The sequence below is a fragment of the Setaria italica genome, chromosome IV (assembly GCF_000263155.2).
Source record: "Setaria italica strain Yugu1 chromosome IV, Setaria_italica_v2.0, whole genome shotgun sequence".
NCBI classification, from domain to species: domain Eukaryota; kingdom Viridiplantae; phylum Streptophyta; class Magnoliopsida; order Poales; family Poaceae; genus Setaria; species Setaria italica.
The window spans coordinates 36,531,195-36,548,049 of NC_028453.1; the positions used below are offsets into that span (position 1 = coordinate 36,531,195).

At 49.6% G+C, this 16,855-nt stretch overlaps 1 protein-coding gene across 1 annotated transcript; it reads right to left on the reverse strand.

The window, feature by feature from the left end:
• Window positions 1–6,596: 6,596 nt before the first annotated feature.
• Window positions 6,597–7,761, reverse strand: LOC101758250 (glutathione transferase GST 23). Its single transcript, XM_004966047.2, has 2 exons — window positions 7,337–7,761; window positions 6,597–7,241 (listed from the first exon to the last, which is right to left on the reverse strand). The coding sequence occupies exons 1-2, from the start codon at window positions 7,685–7,687 to the stop codon at window positions 6,867–6,869; spliced, it is 726 nt and encodes a 241-aa protein (XP_004966104.1). The 5' UTR covers window positions 7,688–7,761; the 3' UTR covers window positions 6,597–6,866.
• Between the last annotated feature and the right edge of the window lie 9,094 nt (window positions 7,762–16,855).

Here is a 16,855-nt window from a genome sequence, read left to right on the forward strand (position 1 = left end):
TACATATCTTCTTTTTTTCAAAAAAAACTTTTAGCGGCAAGTCCTCAAGGAGTAAAGATTAGGGGCTGCATGTTTAGTTCAAATTGAACCTTTGTGCACTACTGTGCTGTAAGTCCTCGTCGTCATGTATCAGGTTGAAGTGATCCATCCTTGTAGAACAAAATGTAACAAACACTTGCGTTGTAAGTGTATCTGCCATAAGAACTATGTGAAATAAAAATGAACTTCACACTTGTGATATAGTTTTACAAGAAAATAAGTGTGTGACATGTAGCGCCATGGGCTAATTAAGAAAGTTTTACAAATCATAGTTATGGCATTGGATCACTTACATGTCTAGGGAATAGTGGAATAACTTGTGCAAGAAAATAAGGTTCAACGATGGATGTTGATACTTTTTTGTCTTATATGCAGATTCATTAGTTATTATATGGGTTTTCTAAACTTTCACTAGCGTAAAAGTGAGCATTAGTCTCGGTTGGTAAGGGTCATATCTCTCCAATGTCCAACCAGAATAAAATTTTCAAGATGAAAGGGGGTTCTTTAGTCCCGGGTGAATGACTCCCTTAGTCCTGGTTGGAAAGTTTTGAAAAAAAAATTAAAAAAATCCCACCGTGCCCTATGCCTGCCGACCGCCCGCCCGCCAGCCACCCGCCTACGCCATCCGCGCCACCCGCCCGCGCCGCCCAGGCCGCCCACCCGGCCGGCACTCGCCCGCGCACGCTGGAGTCACCGCTCGCCCACCTGGAAAAGAAAGGGAGATGAGGAGGAGGAGGAGGAAGAAAGGGAGAGGAGGAGAGCTGCCTGTGCATGAGAGATAAAAGAAAGAGAAAGGGAGGAGGAGATAAGGTGGAGAAGATAAGAAAGAGAGAGGAGGAGCGTGTGTGTGCCTTCCTTTTGTCCTAGTTGGAAATTCCAACTGGGACACAAGTTGGAATTCCCAACCAGGATAAAAGGGGGACGTCGGTGCGATATTTTCTAGCCGCTACAACCGGGACTAAAGGGGTCTTTAGTCCCGGTTAGTATTTACAACCGGGACTAAAGCTCCTCTCCCCGGTGGTCTTCGGGGGTACATTTTTGACTCCGGACTAAAGCTATTTTAGTCACTTGTCCAATGTTAATGGGGACTTAAAAGGGATTGGATGGTGTTTATTACTCCTACGTCACATTTCCAATTCCCCTTTTGGATATATCCAACGTGGCCAAAGCAAATGACTCAGGGAATTGGCCATGTTGGTGCCACTGCAGCCGCGTCTACTCTGGTGCTGGACTATTGAGGTTCCGGAGCGTGCTGAGAACGTTACCACGGATACGAAGTTGAACCGAATCACCCCTCGCCACAGCCACCCTAGGAGATGATGAGCTTGACACTCTCATTAAGGGCACCAAGCAGAGGTGTCATTCTACACTTCACAAGTCGTTGATCAAAGAACTCCAAGGAGTAAACATCATTAGGGGGTTTGCATCTTTAGTTTAACTAAACGTTTGTGCGCTCTTGTGCTGTAAGTCATGGTCGTCGTGTGGGTTTTAGTTGAGCTGTCAGATTGAAGTAATCCATATGTGAGGAACAATATGGAAATCCATGTACACTTGTGTCGTAACTGTGTGGAACGAAATGGGCTTCACACTTGTGATGTAGTTTTGAAAGAAAACAAGTGTGTGACGTGAAGTGCGAAGGGCTTGTTGTGAAACACTAGAATTAGTGATGAATTACTCTAATTACTAAATTATTAGTTAATAACATCATTAGCAACTGCTAATGACAAGTTATCGAAGGGGCCATTTGGGAAGGGGCATGTCCTTCCCGAACGGACACCTGCATGCCCTTTGGGTAAGGATGGCAATAGGGCGGATTCGGATCGGGTGGAGTGTCTGGGCACCCAAAATTAAAACCCAAACCTAAAACCCAAATCCGCCCCAAACACTAATTCGGGTGAAAATCCATCCCCAAAACCGAAATCCATGGATACCCGAACCCGACGGATTAACCGAAACCCGAGAATATTGCAAAATCGGCAAGCTTGAACCTAAGTGAATATAGTCCCCTAATGCAAAATCGGCAAAAATCAGATCACTTGGAGCAATGGTACGTCAACGAGGGTCTGAATAAAACACACATGCTCAACTGCTCAAGTGCGTTGAACTTAAGTTGCTCATCACGATTCCACAACTTAGAAACCTCCTCCCCCATTGAATCAAACTGCCGGACGGCGGAGGAGCAGGAGGCAGAGGAGTGGGCGGCGTCAAGGGAAGGGGCGACACGGCGTCCGTTGAGGGAAGGGGGTGGTGGACATCAAGGGAAGGGGCGGCGGTCATCGGGGGAAGGAGTGGAGCGGCGGCCGTTGAGGGAAGGGGGGCGGCCATCAGGGGAAGGGGGCGGCGGTCATCAAGTGAAGGCGGCGGCCATCGAGGGAAGGGTTGGAGCGGCAGCCATTGAGGGAAGGGGCGGAGCAGTGCCCGTCGAGGGAAGGGGGTGGTGGTCGTCGAGGGTAGCGGCGACCATCTAGGAAAGGGGGTGGCTACCGTCGAGGGAAGGGGGCGGCGGCGGGGCAAGAGGAGGATGAGGGCAACGGAAGCCCTCGATGGGACGGTGGCGCTAGGTTGAGCATGAGGGAGGTGATGGGCGTGGGGACGATAGATGAGGATGAGGCGGCGATGGGCGCGGGGGTGACGGCGGGTGCGGGAGACCAGGAGTCGCGGCCCCGCGGTCGCGGGGCGGCGGGGACGCGAGGTGCGGGGGACCGGGGGTGCGTGGGTGCCGGGTGCGGGACGGAGGCGTTATATAGCTGGGGTTCGCTAGGTGGGCTTTATGGGGCTCAATGTTTCGGGGCCTGATGGAGCTCCACGGGTGGATTTAAGAATCCGCCCCAAACTCGAAGTATTTCGGGTATCCGAACCCAAAAAACCGTGGATGAAAACTAGGAATCGAAACTGAAACCCGCGGACCCGAAATCCACCCCGAACTCGATCCGTTGCCATCCTTACCTTTGGGCTTGTATATATGTATAACAGTACCCTTGTTCAATCAATTCAATCTATTCAACATTTTCACTCTTCAACACGTTATCATACACTTGGTTTGAGCGCAAGAAGAAGAACAGAAGCCAGAGGGCCTTACCACCAGAGGGTAAGATGGATTTTGGACACTTACGCTTCATTGCCATAGAAAATGTCTTCCTTGTTCTTCCTATCGATGGCCGGTGCTGGAACCAGGTAGATGTCCAAGGTTTTGCTTTTGCAATAGAGGCAGCAACTTCTTTGCACACCATGGCCGCCGTCCTGCAAGATGCCGTGGTCATCGTTTTGTGGTGGCCAAGGCCGAGATGCCGTGGTCGTCGTTTCGTGGTAGCCAAGGCCGCCGTGACTTCATTGGACGGGGACGCTGGTCACCTCAGCGACGCAGTCCTCGCCGCACTCCACCACTAAGTCCAGGCCAGCGGCCTAGCCCTTCACAGCCTACAACACGTCAGGCACCGACGGCCATAAGCAGTTCCACCAGTGCCTCCTCCGAGCGCACACGTACGGCTACACCACCATACACCGCCGGCATTGCATCCACTAGACGAGGCTCACCATCGGCGACACCTCATCTGCGGGCTCCTCGGCCCTCGCCTCCTCCGGTCCTCCCGGTTCCCGCCCACACAGGCTGAGCGGCTCACGGCAGCCTACCGTCGGACTCCCGCCGCCGCAGCCACCGAGTCCGAACTCCAAGGTAAAACACTCTCTGGATTCTGGAGTCAGCGCGGGTGGGTGGGTGCCGATGAGCGAGGAGGGCGTGGCGGTCTGGCGTAGATGGTGGAGGCGTTCAAGGCGCGGGTGGGTGGGGGGGTTGGCATCCGGAGCTGGAGTTGAGCTGAGCTTGAAGTGCGTCGTCCATACATTATCCGCAAAGGCGCAGAGACGCAGATGGCCTCCTCAATCTCTCCTCTCGCTCCTCTCTTTATCCTATGTGGTGTGCGTTCCCAGCCCTCTCTCTTTTCTCTCCTTCATTTTCCCTCTACAGAAAATCTCACCTCTCCTCTCCTCCCCCTCCGGCGTGCCCCTCACAGCTCAATGGTCGTAGTGAGGAGAGGCGGCGACGATGACTGGCAGGGCTGAGGAGTGGATAGTTTGTTTTCAAAGAGAAGACTGATGATCATATTGAAGATGAATAACTGTGCATCTCCATGATGGATGAATGAACATGAAAAGGGAGTTACGTTGAACAAAACGATTGTCTGCCAGGCACTTCCATGTTAGCACAAGTGGCGGAGTCGGGGGCTAGTAGGGGCCATTGCCCCCCCCCCCTCCACCCCCTAATGTTAGTAATTTTTTAAACCCCTCATTAGCTTTGGTGGATGCTAGGTTAAAGCATGAATTAGCAGCTGCATAGATAAACAAATATACTTATTAATGACTTGTAAGCAATAAATACATGAGAAGCACTATAAAAAAGAAGTTCCTTGCTCTAAATTTAGTGCCTACGCATGTAATATTTTGCCGAACATGTTTGGTCGACCCCTATGTATAATTCCTAGCTTCGCCACTGGTTAGCACTTGCTGCATGCTGCCATTGTAGAAAGCGTGTTTTTTTTCTTTTTTTTCAATTGTGTGGTTAGTTCAGTTAGTAGTAAGTGTTGACGTCGTTGGCTTTATTCAGGGTCTGTTTGGTAAAGCTCCATCTCATTCTGATTCTTTATGGGAACTGATTCTCTGATTCTGTGGCTGAAAGTAATTCTCTTTGATTCTTTAGCATAAACTCTTAAAATCATGATGAAGAATCACTTCACGGAATCAGGAGAAGCTATTTTTTTTCAGCTCCCAGCCTCTTAGTTCATTTCAGAGAATCACTCCACAGAATCAGCAGAGAATCACTTTTTTCTGAAAAATTGAAAAATTATTTGGCAGAGCTCCTGCTGGAATCAGTAGAGAATCAGCTCTGGGAGCTCTGCTAAACGCACCCTCAGTTCCAAGCCAAAGCCATGGCTAATCAGTACAACAAAAAAAAGCATTATTAATAAACTGAACAAGGATTGTTGGGTTGTTTATTTCAAGGAAAACTTATTTCAAGAAAAAGCATTGTTGTGTTCTCTTGGAATGGACTTGCAGCTAGCCCGCGTCCTAGGGTCGAACAATTAACAGGGCTGGCCGTTGCCCGTTGCTGGCTTGAAGAGGAGCAATCCTTCCCTTCCCTGCTTTTGTCCTTTGGCTGCAGAGGTCTCCATCCGCGTGCAGCGTGCACATGGCGACGAACCGCGCCAGGAGTCCCCACGAGTCGCCGGCATCGTGGAAGAGAACCACCCAAACGGCTAAACCTGACCTCCGCCGCAGCTGCATGCTACAAAGTGCGCGCACTCGGCACCTCCAAGGCTCGAATGGCCAGCTACACACGCGCGCACGTCGGCGTGCTGTTCATGGGAGGGCGGCGCCGTATCGGCGGAGGAGGACATCCGCTGCCGGACGAAGCAACAAGCAGCTCGTGCCCCAGGCGTGCACGAGGCTGCGTGCCAACTGCTTCTGAACCGCCCCGCTTGTGCCGCCAAGTCTTACACGCCGCCGATCGACCCCATGTCATCCGTCCCTGATGGCTTCCGCTTCGGCGGCCTCGGACGCCGAGTTCTCCGTGCTCCCGCACCTCGCCGCCGTCTGCTTCCTCGGCGGCGCCGGAGCTCACAGGATGAAGCTCGGCGCGGCGCATCGCTCAGGGGAGCGGCAGCCCGGCGGTCAGCGCGCGAGGACCGCGGGAACTTCTCGTTGACTGGTGCCCGCAACTATTCAGAACGACCGATCCTGGCCCCACGAGGCTGATCCAACGACCGGAACAAGCCAAGGGGTGGACGGTATTTCATTTACCGTCCACCCCCGGACGGTAAATGGAATACCGTCAAGGCGTCAACCTCCGAGTCCGGCGTTCCTCGTCGCCGCGCAGCTCATGGCGTCGTCCGGGAGCGCCGGTTCCGTTACGCATTACCGGCGGCCGGACCTACACGTTCCCGCACTCGCCCCGCCGGTACGGCGTGCCGGTGACGTCGCCGGGGAATCCCTGCCCGCTTAACTGCCGGGGTCATGCCGCCCGGCGTGGCGCGCCGCCGACGCCCGGTGAGGGACGCTCGAGCTCTGCGAGGATGGCAACGGAACTTGGAACTACGGCCGGGAGGCGTCCGCCGACGACGCCGCCGGATCGGAGTGACGTTCGCGGCGGCGCGGCCGTCCGGCGCTGGGCGTCGCGCGCGGCTGGGTTTCCGACGAGTGCGTGGCGGAGGCGATGGAGGCGCGTTGGAGACGTGGGCGGACGTGCCCACTGCCCAAGCAGCGTTAATGCCGGCTCGGGCAGTCGGGTTTGCATCGTGCTTGCGGCAGTGATACTAGTTCTGCGCAACGTTTTAAATCTCCCGCTACAGCTATAGCTGCAGAGCTATAGTAGCCCGCTATGGTTATTTAAGGTATGGTACCGCTATTTACCCTTTAGCCGCTATATTCCGCTATAGTCCCATTTAACTCCGCTATATCACGCTATCAGCTGTTTTAGAGTTTTACCGCTAAATTCCTTCGCCCGCTATTTAAAACATTGGTTCTGCGCGAACTACTTAAACAAAAATGAAATCTGCCATTGATAATTGGGGGAGATGGTAAAATGCGTTTATTTCTGCTCAATCACTAATCAGTGCACTATTCGTAAGCGTTTAGTGTCCCAACCATTCTCCACACACAATACAAAAGGCTCAAACCTGACTCTCCATACAACAAAAACAAAATTCAGCATAACAAAGTGGAGTAATTGTTCGAAAAAAGAAACAAAGTGGAGTACTGGAAATTGATACATCACACGTATGCAATACGATCCGTGAATACAAGTATCCAACGAGCAGGATGGAGTGGAGGTAGAGCTACTGCTGCTGCAGCGCTGCCCTGACCATGGACGTGTACCTCTCCTTGTTAGCGGCGAAGAAGGCGACGAGCTCCTCCCTGTCCGGCAGGAACCTCTTCACTGTCTCGTCGGAGGTGTACTCCTTGGCCCACCGGCGGAGAGCCGGGTACTCGCCATCCCCGACGAGGCGCACCCCGGCCACCTCCTCCAGCACGTCGAGCCAGTGCGCCAGTGTGCAGGCGGCGAGGTCGACGAAGCCGAGGGCGTCGCCGCCGAAGAACCTCTTGCCATCGAGCCGCGCGTCAAGGATCGCCAGGCTCTCCTTCGTCTCCCTCGTGAACCGCGCCTGCGCCTCGCCGTCCGCCCACATCGACAGCCACAGCGGCTTCAAGCACTGCGCAGAAAAAAATGTTCAGGTCTTTATTAGGATTCTGGATTCGCATGCGTGCTTGATGTGGGATGATTACTGAAATAAAGAAGATTAGGCACCTTGTCGGCGATGAACTGGGCCCAGAAGCGGGCGGTGGCGCGGTCGTAGGGGTCGGTGGGGAGGATCCGCGGAGCCGCCCCGCCGTGGAACGCCTCGTCGACGTACTCGACGATGACGAGGGACTCGCAGACCGCGCGGCCGCCGTGGATGAGGACGGGGACCGAGCGGTGGACGGGGTTGTGCGCGAGCAGCAGCGCGCTCTTGTTGGCCAGGTCCTCAACGACCAGCTCGTACGGCACGCCCTTGAGCGCGAGCGCCACCTCCACGCGGTGCGCGAACGGGCTTCCGAACGCCGTGATGAGCTTCACCGGCGCCGCCTCCTGTGCTGGCTTCTGCGACGACGACGACATCTCCTGATCAGATGTCTTATTTGCTGCCTCGATAGCTCGTCGTGGGGTTTTGTGTCTTAAGCTTGGCGAGAGCGAAACAGATGAGTGAGTTAGCTGCTAGCTAGCTGCTGCTGGTGGATTTATAGGGGACGTTTGGTTGAGCAAGCTAGAGTGGGTCTCTGTGCATGGTCAGAGTTGGTGTGCTGCGTCTTCTCCAAGGAAAGGAAAGGATCTGTCGTTGTCTTCTCTTTTTCACACTAGTTAGACTGACCTCTGACATAAGCAACGACGAATGCAATTGCGAGCATATGTGAAATGCAAGAGGCTTGGAGCCGGAGAGATAGGATTGTTGTTGGACGGATCAGATCTTGAGAAGCTTCGTGAGAGATGGGAGAATGTTACACAGTTAGAATCGAATGGTACAACTCAAGTGAGACTCGTAGGATATCAAATCGATAGATGATGATCAGGTTATTTAATACTCCGTAGTATATATATTGCATATATCTACAACTGGCCTAAGCAATGACGTCAACATATGATGCCCTGTTTAATTTGTTTCATTTGCTGGGCCGACGACAGCAACATTTTTTTTTCCGAAAAGGAAGAGCTTTATTGCTTACGGCGATTCATTACATACTAGAGTGTTAATACACTCAGGAACTGAAATAAAAGAAACACGATACTCTCCCAAGCGAATGGCTAGATGAGCTAGCTCATGCGCAATTTTATTTTGCTCTCTCCTAAATCCTAGCAAAACGTAGACTATGCAGCTGTATGCTATCCCGCCTAATATCAAGGATGATTGGTGCAATCAGCGACCTGTCAACACCAGGTGCTCCTAATTTATCAATAACTGTCGAACAATCAGCTTTCATGATCATATCCTATACAGCCATCTTGCTGCTAGTCTAAGGGCTTGTTTGGCTCACCGGTGTTAAAGTTTAACACCCGTCACATCGGATGTTTGAATGCTAATTAGGAGTATTAAACATAGGTTAATTACAAAACTAATTGCACAGATGGAGTGTAATTCGCGAGACGAATCTATTAAGCCTAATTAGTACATGATTTGACAATGTGGTGCTACAGTAACCATTTGCTAATGATGGATTAATTAGGCTTAATAGATTCGTCTCGCGAATTAGCATAGGGTTCTGCAATTAGTTTTATAATTAGCTCATATTTAGTTCTCCTAATTAGCATCCGAACATTTGATGTGACAGTGTTAAAGTTTAACACCTCGTATCCAAACACCCCCTAACTCCTTCCAGGCATGCTAGCGCCTCCGCTTCTTCCGCATCTCTGCAACGATGCAGCCAGCGCCAAGCCGTCAGCAAAGGCTGCCCACCAAGTAGCATTTTGGGTTCCGCCGATGTCATCTTTTCTTTTCCCACCACTTGGACTATCTCTGACACAAGCAATGACGAATGCATGCATGTATACGGTAGCAAGAGGTTTATTTGGAGCCGGAGAGTGTATCGTATAGATGGATGAGATCTTGAGAAGCTTCGTGAAAGATGGGAGAATGTTACAAAATACAATCTAGGCCTCGTTTGGATTGTGATAGATTCTCGGAATCCAGAAGCTAAAATCTAGGATGGCTCCAAACAGAGCAGATTGCTCAGATTCTAGAAGCTAAAATTCTGGATTTTGAGAATCCCAGAAGCTGGCCATGAGTTGATTTTGCCAGATTCTATTTGTACAATTTACCATTTTGCCCTTGTCCTTCCAGGTAATTACTTGACCCTCCCATGTTGAGGAACAAATGACAGTGAGGGCATTAAAGGTATCTAGCCAACAACAACCACAAAATCAGCTTCTAGAATTCAGGGATCCAAACAACACCATCCAGATTTTGCTTAGAATATAGATTCTAAGAATCCATCCAAAATATAGATTTTTAGAATCCACAATTGGATTCAAACGGGGCCCTAGGAATTGGTCAATGGTCACTACTGTACTATAGAAACCATCTTTAGAGCAGGTATAAAAAATGTTATAGTAATGCTCAGCATCGTGCGTCCGATCCGATCAGTAAAATCGGACGTCTATGTGGCCGTATCCCATCCACATCTGCCCAGTAGATATTTTCCCCAGCGTTTGACCACTCATTCTCTCATCCCATCTTATCTCTGCTCTTCTTCCACCTGGAGACGAAGGACATGGTGCCTCGCCGACGCACGGCTCCCCGCCATCGCTCGGCTCCTCCCTAGCCTGCTCCACTTGTGCTCCTCATCACCACTCAGCTCCTCCCCAGCCTGCTCCACTTCCTGCTGTTCCACCCAACCCACGTCCTCCTCCTCTCCCACCCACTGATGATGTTGCCCTATTCCTCATCTCCAGCTAGTCACCGTTGATGGGCACATACGGTGGAGCATTGTCTCTAGGCCCCATGCTCCATGTACATCTCAATCGACGCGCGAGGTGGTCTTGGTCATTGAGGACCATGTGTCTACCACATCTGTGAGGCATCCTTCTCTACTGTTGCAAGCGAGGCAGTATTGTGGTGGGGAGCAGCAGCGATGCGGTGGGGCAGGAAGTAATGGAAGCGATGATGATCGCCTCACTACGGTCCTCGGTGCCGTCGATGGGTAGCAAGGAGGATGAGGGATTTTCAAGTGCTTTGTTTGCAACATGTGATTTATGGATGGTGAATTATATGGATGTTGCACCAACAGATTTAAGATGTTGCATTTATTGTTTCTTCGTGTTGCAATACGAGATTTTGAGATGATTGATTAGCTGATTTCGAATGTTTCAACTGATGATTTCTCATGCTACAAAAGATGTTTTGAGATGTTGTAAGGACAATCTGTGATGTTGCAATGGGAGAATTGACGGTGATGTTGCACTTGTTGTTTGAAGGTGTTGCATCTTTGATTTATGAATGTTGCGATGAGATATTTTGAGTGTTGTAGATTATTTTGATCACTATTACATCAAGCATATTTCAATGTTTTGGTGGGATTTTTCTTTAAAATTGGTTCAATGCAATGAACTACTTTAGAATATTTTTAGAATATTTTTGATGTTGCACATTTCCATCTATGATGTTGCAGACATTATCGATTCCTATTGCGACAGACCATTAGAGCATCAGATGGGAATCTATTAGTGGCAGATGATTCGTGCTTTTGTTGGGCCCACCGTTCGAAGGGAACGTCTCCCATCAGACGTCCGGGCGCTAGAAAGTCCCAAAATGTTACACAAACACAGTACAAGCTAGTAGGTGTGACGGGCTAGGGTAATATAAGGTAAACAAAAAAGAAATCTCCGAGCTCAGCCCACCCAGCAGTGCTGTGTCTATGGCCCAGTTCGGCCAGTGCGCTAGGCTGCCAGGCAAACGCAAAAAAAGTCCTACTACACCACCACGCAACCACCTTCGAAACTCATCGCGATCCGCGACGCTGCGCATCGCGTACTACGTGTGGTGATGCTTGGTTGGGATGATCGCAGCATCACGCTCTACCCACCCCTTCCCTTCCGTCCTCCCTAGACCGGTAGTGGCGGCGGCAGGGTGCCGTACCGTTTGGCCCATCTCGATTCATTATTCATGAGTTAATCCCTACCTCTTGATTCTTGAGTTTATCACTTGATTCGTCCTCATTGAGGTTGAACTTGCAGATCGATTGGGGCATCCTACTAATCTGGGCACCTGGCCTTTCACATGTTAATCGCTTCCATGCAAGGTATTACTATTTATGAATATATAAAAAATTGGAATTATGGGATGTTTTAGAGTGAATATTTTCTCCCATGCGTGTAGAACATCTCACTTCAAGAAAGAATAAATACCCCCGCTGCTTGCAACTTCCTCTATAGCCGATGACTCCAACTTGGAACGCTTGCCTCCGATAAGTGTGTCCCCACACAACAACCTATTTGTTTAGATTCAAACTAATGTTCTGAGTACTTTCATTTTCATGTTCTTTTATTGTTCTTCCTGTTCAGTTTTTCTCTAATTTAATTTGTAACCAGCAGGGGCGTGCTCCTTATGTTTTCTTAAAAAAAGGAGTATTTGTGTATATTCATACTCAGTTGCTACTCTTGCAGTTTTTTTTGTTGCACTTTCCTTTTTCTTTTCCCATTTTATAATGGTGTTCATCTGATATCACATTGTTTCTTTGGAATTCATATGCAGGGGATCTTAAAAACTGTGACTTCTGTACGGGTATAACTCATCCAGCCAACAATTTTATTGGTTGTATGCATCCCCGCAAACGGAATAAATGATATCTCAGTCCTACAACAGTGTATTTAAGGTATTTTTTTTTACTTTTGCTTTTGACCCATTTACAGATTGGCCTAGACTTTGTGCACAAGTGGATCATACGTTTTAAGTTTGATGAAACCCATCTTTTGTTTTGTAATGAGTTTGGTAAGGTTCTATTGCTGGCACCTTAAAATATGTTGAGTACAATAGAACTTAGAGCTCTCAGTTTAGTTTTTATCCTACCATATTGCGGTGATGATTGTTAGGAATAGCACTTGTATTCATAATAGGGGCACTAGCAGGCCCATATATATACAGGTACATGGAGGGGTAAATATACACAAAACCCCCTAATAGAAAAGGTAAAATATCAACAGTACATATACATCTAACAATGATTAAGAAAGTTAATTATTTGATCCACCCTATGTTTAGTTTTATGTGCTCACCTCGCCTTAAACAGCTTGACAACAATGTTTCTGTGATAATTGATATGCAGAGATCCATCAGAATTGTTCAAGTTAGGATAAAGCTCTGTAACCTTACCGTAAAAATCAATCTTATTCCATCATATTAAGATGCCGTATCATGTTTATCCTGGACACAGATTTTTGAAGAAAAATGGTGTGCTTTCGTACTTGTATGATGCAACTAAAAACACATGAAGTTTGTTACAGTTTGGTACCACACTACTATCTTCAGTTATGCAGCTTGAATCAATAGTCAGAATTACATTCTGCAGTGTCTTTTCTTTTTGGCAAAATCATATTTTCATTTATTTTGTGTTACATTTCCATTTGTTTGTGGACTCCCTGACTTCTTAACCTCTGCAGTTGCAATTTCAAAGTTATATCCACATCTCTGCAAGTATTTTATTGATTTGTTAGGTGAATGTGTCATGGGACTACTACAATTGCCTCTAAATATGGTCTGATCTCGTTGTCTTTTAGTCATTTACTTTAGATACAAGGTCTTGGCAAATGTTGTTTATTAGCCATCAGAGCATCTTTTGGTTGGCACAAGCAATGCCTGATTCTGCATAATCTCATACATGATGACTGCACACTATCATGTTGGCATTTTTACTGATAAAAATATATTCTACTCAATCAAATTTGCATTTAACTTTTCACTGCAATCCCCTGAGGATTTTTTTGCTTGACTGGTTCTTTGCTCACAGGAGTGGCATCTGCTGTTTGGATATGCAGGAGGCACATCTGATGTTACATCCACATTGAAAAGTAATGAAAAAAGAATATCCACTCATATGTCGCATGATATGTAAGATTGTGTTAAATATAAGTTTATTGTGTCTGTCCTGCATTATCTAGGTATTATGCCTTCATAGATTGATGCTTCAGAAATAGACAATTTCTGACGCTTGATGCTTGAATCCGATGCTAGACCTTATCCATTTTTGCACCAAACTCCGGCCTATGTTATTTTGTTGCGTTCCTGGAGTCATGCCAGCAGCCAGCTGATGTCTCTCGGAGACAAGAAAGCAGAACACATCTTCTAGATGAGTTACATGATTCTGTGCCTCGTTTGCCTTGGAGATTAAGCAGAGGATAGCATGGAAAGAATTACATTTGTGTTAAAAACGAAGAGGGGAGACCCACACGTCTCGTTCACGTCGACTGCTAATTATAAACATGGGCTAATTATAAAATTAATTGCAGAACCCTATGCTAATTCGCGAGACGAATCTATTAAGTCTAATTAATCCATCATTAGTAAATAGTTACTGCAGCACCACATTATCAAATCATGGACTAATTAGGCTTAAAAGATTCGTCTCGCGAATTAGACTCCAGTGCAATTAGTTTTGTAATTAGCCTATATTTAATACTTCTAATTAGTATCCAAATATCTGATGTGATAGGTGCTAAACTTTACCAGGAACTATCCAAACGGAGCCTAAGGGGGTGTTTCAGCGTCATGCTAAGGGGGTGTTTGATTCTTCGGAACCTCCTAAAATTCCTATCACTCACATCGAATGTTTAGATACTAATTAGGACTATTAAACATAGACTAATTACAAAATTAATTGCACAGATGTATGCTAATTTGCGAGATGAATCTATTAAGCCTAATTAGTTCATGATTTGACAATGTGATGCTACAGTAAACATGTGCTAATGATGGATTAATGTCGCGAATTAGCCTCTGTCTGTGTAATTAGTTTTATAATTAGCTCATGTTTAGTTCTCCTAATCAATCTCTGAATATTCGATGTGACATGAATTTTAGTCTGGACTAAAGATCTAAACACCTCCTAATCTAATGGCAAATTTGGTCGAAAATGTCAGATCAGGGAGGACTAGACGTACGGGTACGGCAGTCTCCACATATGGAAGCATTTTCTACGCTAAAAATTTACCCACAATTATAAACATTTGAGGCATAACCTAGCTCCTCACGTACAATCTACTCCCTACGTGAAAAGCTACGAAATCTTTTTGATTTTAAAATTTACATAACTTTTGATATTTTTTAAAACGAACCAGATAGGATAGTTGTCGATTATATTAAAAAAAATGAATCGCAGACTGAGCAAATACAACAAAATGAAAAAAAACAACGATAAATACTGACAGGTTGGTTTGGGTCATCAATGGGTCATCAACATGTATCGTACCACGTAATAGTACTCAACTCAACTAAACAACACATCGGTCGGTTGAATTGGGACATCAACACGCGCCGAACTCAAACACATCTCAAGCGGATTTGACTCCGCCTGCAGTTAGGATTTGACTCCGCCTGCAGTTAGGATTTGACTCCGCCTTCCAACGGCAGCATCAACAAAGCTTACTGCGGCACCCACCAACATTCACCCTCATGTAGTCGCCGAAACCTCCGTCGTGACCCTACATCGACATGGAACCTGACGGGACCCTCCGCCGACGTGCCGCTGCAAACACCACACTCCACCTGACAGAGTGATACCACTGAATTCGGACCTCTCGCAGGCTGCCTCGCGGTCGCCACCACGATAACACAACGCGCGGGGGTCTCGCCACATCCGCTGTTGGACTCCACCTCGATCTCGTCGCCTCGAAGAAAATACCGCACGCGCAGGCCTCGCCACGCCCACCACGGTACTCCACATCACGGATATGTTTCTTTTGTCGCCGTTAGGGTGGTGAGCAATATTGCCCTGCTTCACCAGATCTCCATCAATCAGCCGGGCCACCACCAAGTTAGCCTCTCCTCATTGCTTCACCCACACACATAGCCTCCACCGCCGTGTCAGCGTGCTAGAGAAGTCGCTTGCACCGTCTTCTGATGATGCATCGCACCGGATGGCTCAGCCAAGCTGAGGAACCCGTCATGGTCCGCTGCAAGCCTAGTCGTCCCACGATGCCGTTGCAGCAAGTGCCGTCCTCTGACATAGTCCCATGCAGCACTAACCGTTGGCAGCACTAGCTTGCAACGTGGCGGGATTGCCGCCACCGACTTTTGCCACCCATGAACAATGGACCAGCAATGCCAAGCCGAGTTGGGTCTCTAGAGCCGACGCCTCCAAGGAGGGCACGACGCCAATGGCACCGCCATCGCTCGTCCAGGATTTGGGCAGGATTTTCACTTAGAGAAACCCCATGCAGTAGGGTTTTAGCTCCAACATGACGCCCCCAATGGGGAAAACAACACCCTAGGGCGCCGCCGTCATCTCCTACTAGAACGAAGGCCGGCGAGGGCTTTCACCCGGAGCATCCTAATCCCTCACTGCACACTCACGGCTCGGCACTCCTGGACCACAGCCACAGCAGCCCAGCCGGGGCAGTGCTGCCGCTGCGCCTCCATGCGCCATGCCACCATACCTCCACCTCCGCTGCGGTTGCCACCCAGAGGCACCACCCTCGACCTCCGCCACTCGCACGCGACCACCACCCCAAGGTTGCCGGCATCTCCTCGGGGTGTCGCACCACCGCGCCACCAAGCCTCCTCTACTCCGCAAGCCCGCCATCCAACCACCGTTGCACACGTGCAGTGCCTCCGCGTGCAGCCTCCACTGCTCGCTGCGAGCCACCGTGCCCTAGTTCTAGCGCGCAAGCCTTCTTCCGCCATCGCCACCTGCTTCCGTGACCTCCTCCTCTCCCGCGCACAGAGCTGCTACGGTTGCGTGTCACTGCCTCCATGCCATCGTCGGCCCTAGCCGGCCTGCTCAGATCCGACGCGTCGCGCTCGGCGGCCGCCGGCGCGTAGCCACCATACAACGTCGTTTCGCTCCTCACCACCATCCCGCGGCCCCCGCCTCGCTCGCCCAGACACCAAGGCACACGCGGCCGCTACGGACCATGCTGCCGCCGCCGCAGGCCACCTTGCGCCGTGCTCGTGGCCGCGGCAGACCCACCGCCCTAGCGCCAAGGAGCTGCAGGCCGCAGCAGCGCCAGGAGCAGCTCCGCAGGGACTAGCGGCCCAGAGCCGTGCGGCGAGGCGTGGGACGACGACGACGATGCGCCTCCTGGCCCCGATGCGACGACCACCGACGGCCCCTCCCAGTCGACGCCGACGAGCAAGCGATCGTATGATTGTTGAGACGAGCAACGGGAGGAGGCGACCATGCAGGGCACCGAAGGGTGATGGATCCATGCTGGTGACGTGCAGATCCGGCCACTACGAGCTGCCAGCGCCACCGCGTGGAGGTGGTGGTGGCGGCCAGCGGGCTAGGGTTTGAGGGGCTTGCGAGCAGGCGGAAAGAAGCCCACCGCCACCGTCATTGCGGCTGCACGGGCTTCCAGGAGCCCGTTCGGGTGGCGGCGAGGCGAGTGGGGCGCGGGTTGGGGCTGGAGGTGCGGGGCGGCGGGGGTTCGCCCGAGCTGCCGCAGGGGCGACACGCTCAGGAGACCTATTAGATATAGGAGGATGAAACTGCTGCATCTCTACCTTTTGATACGAGTAGCATATTAAAAATTATATATTTAAAAATATCAAAACGAATACAATTTAGGTGGAGGGAGTAGCCTATT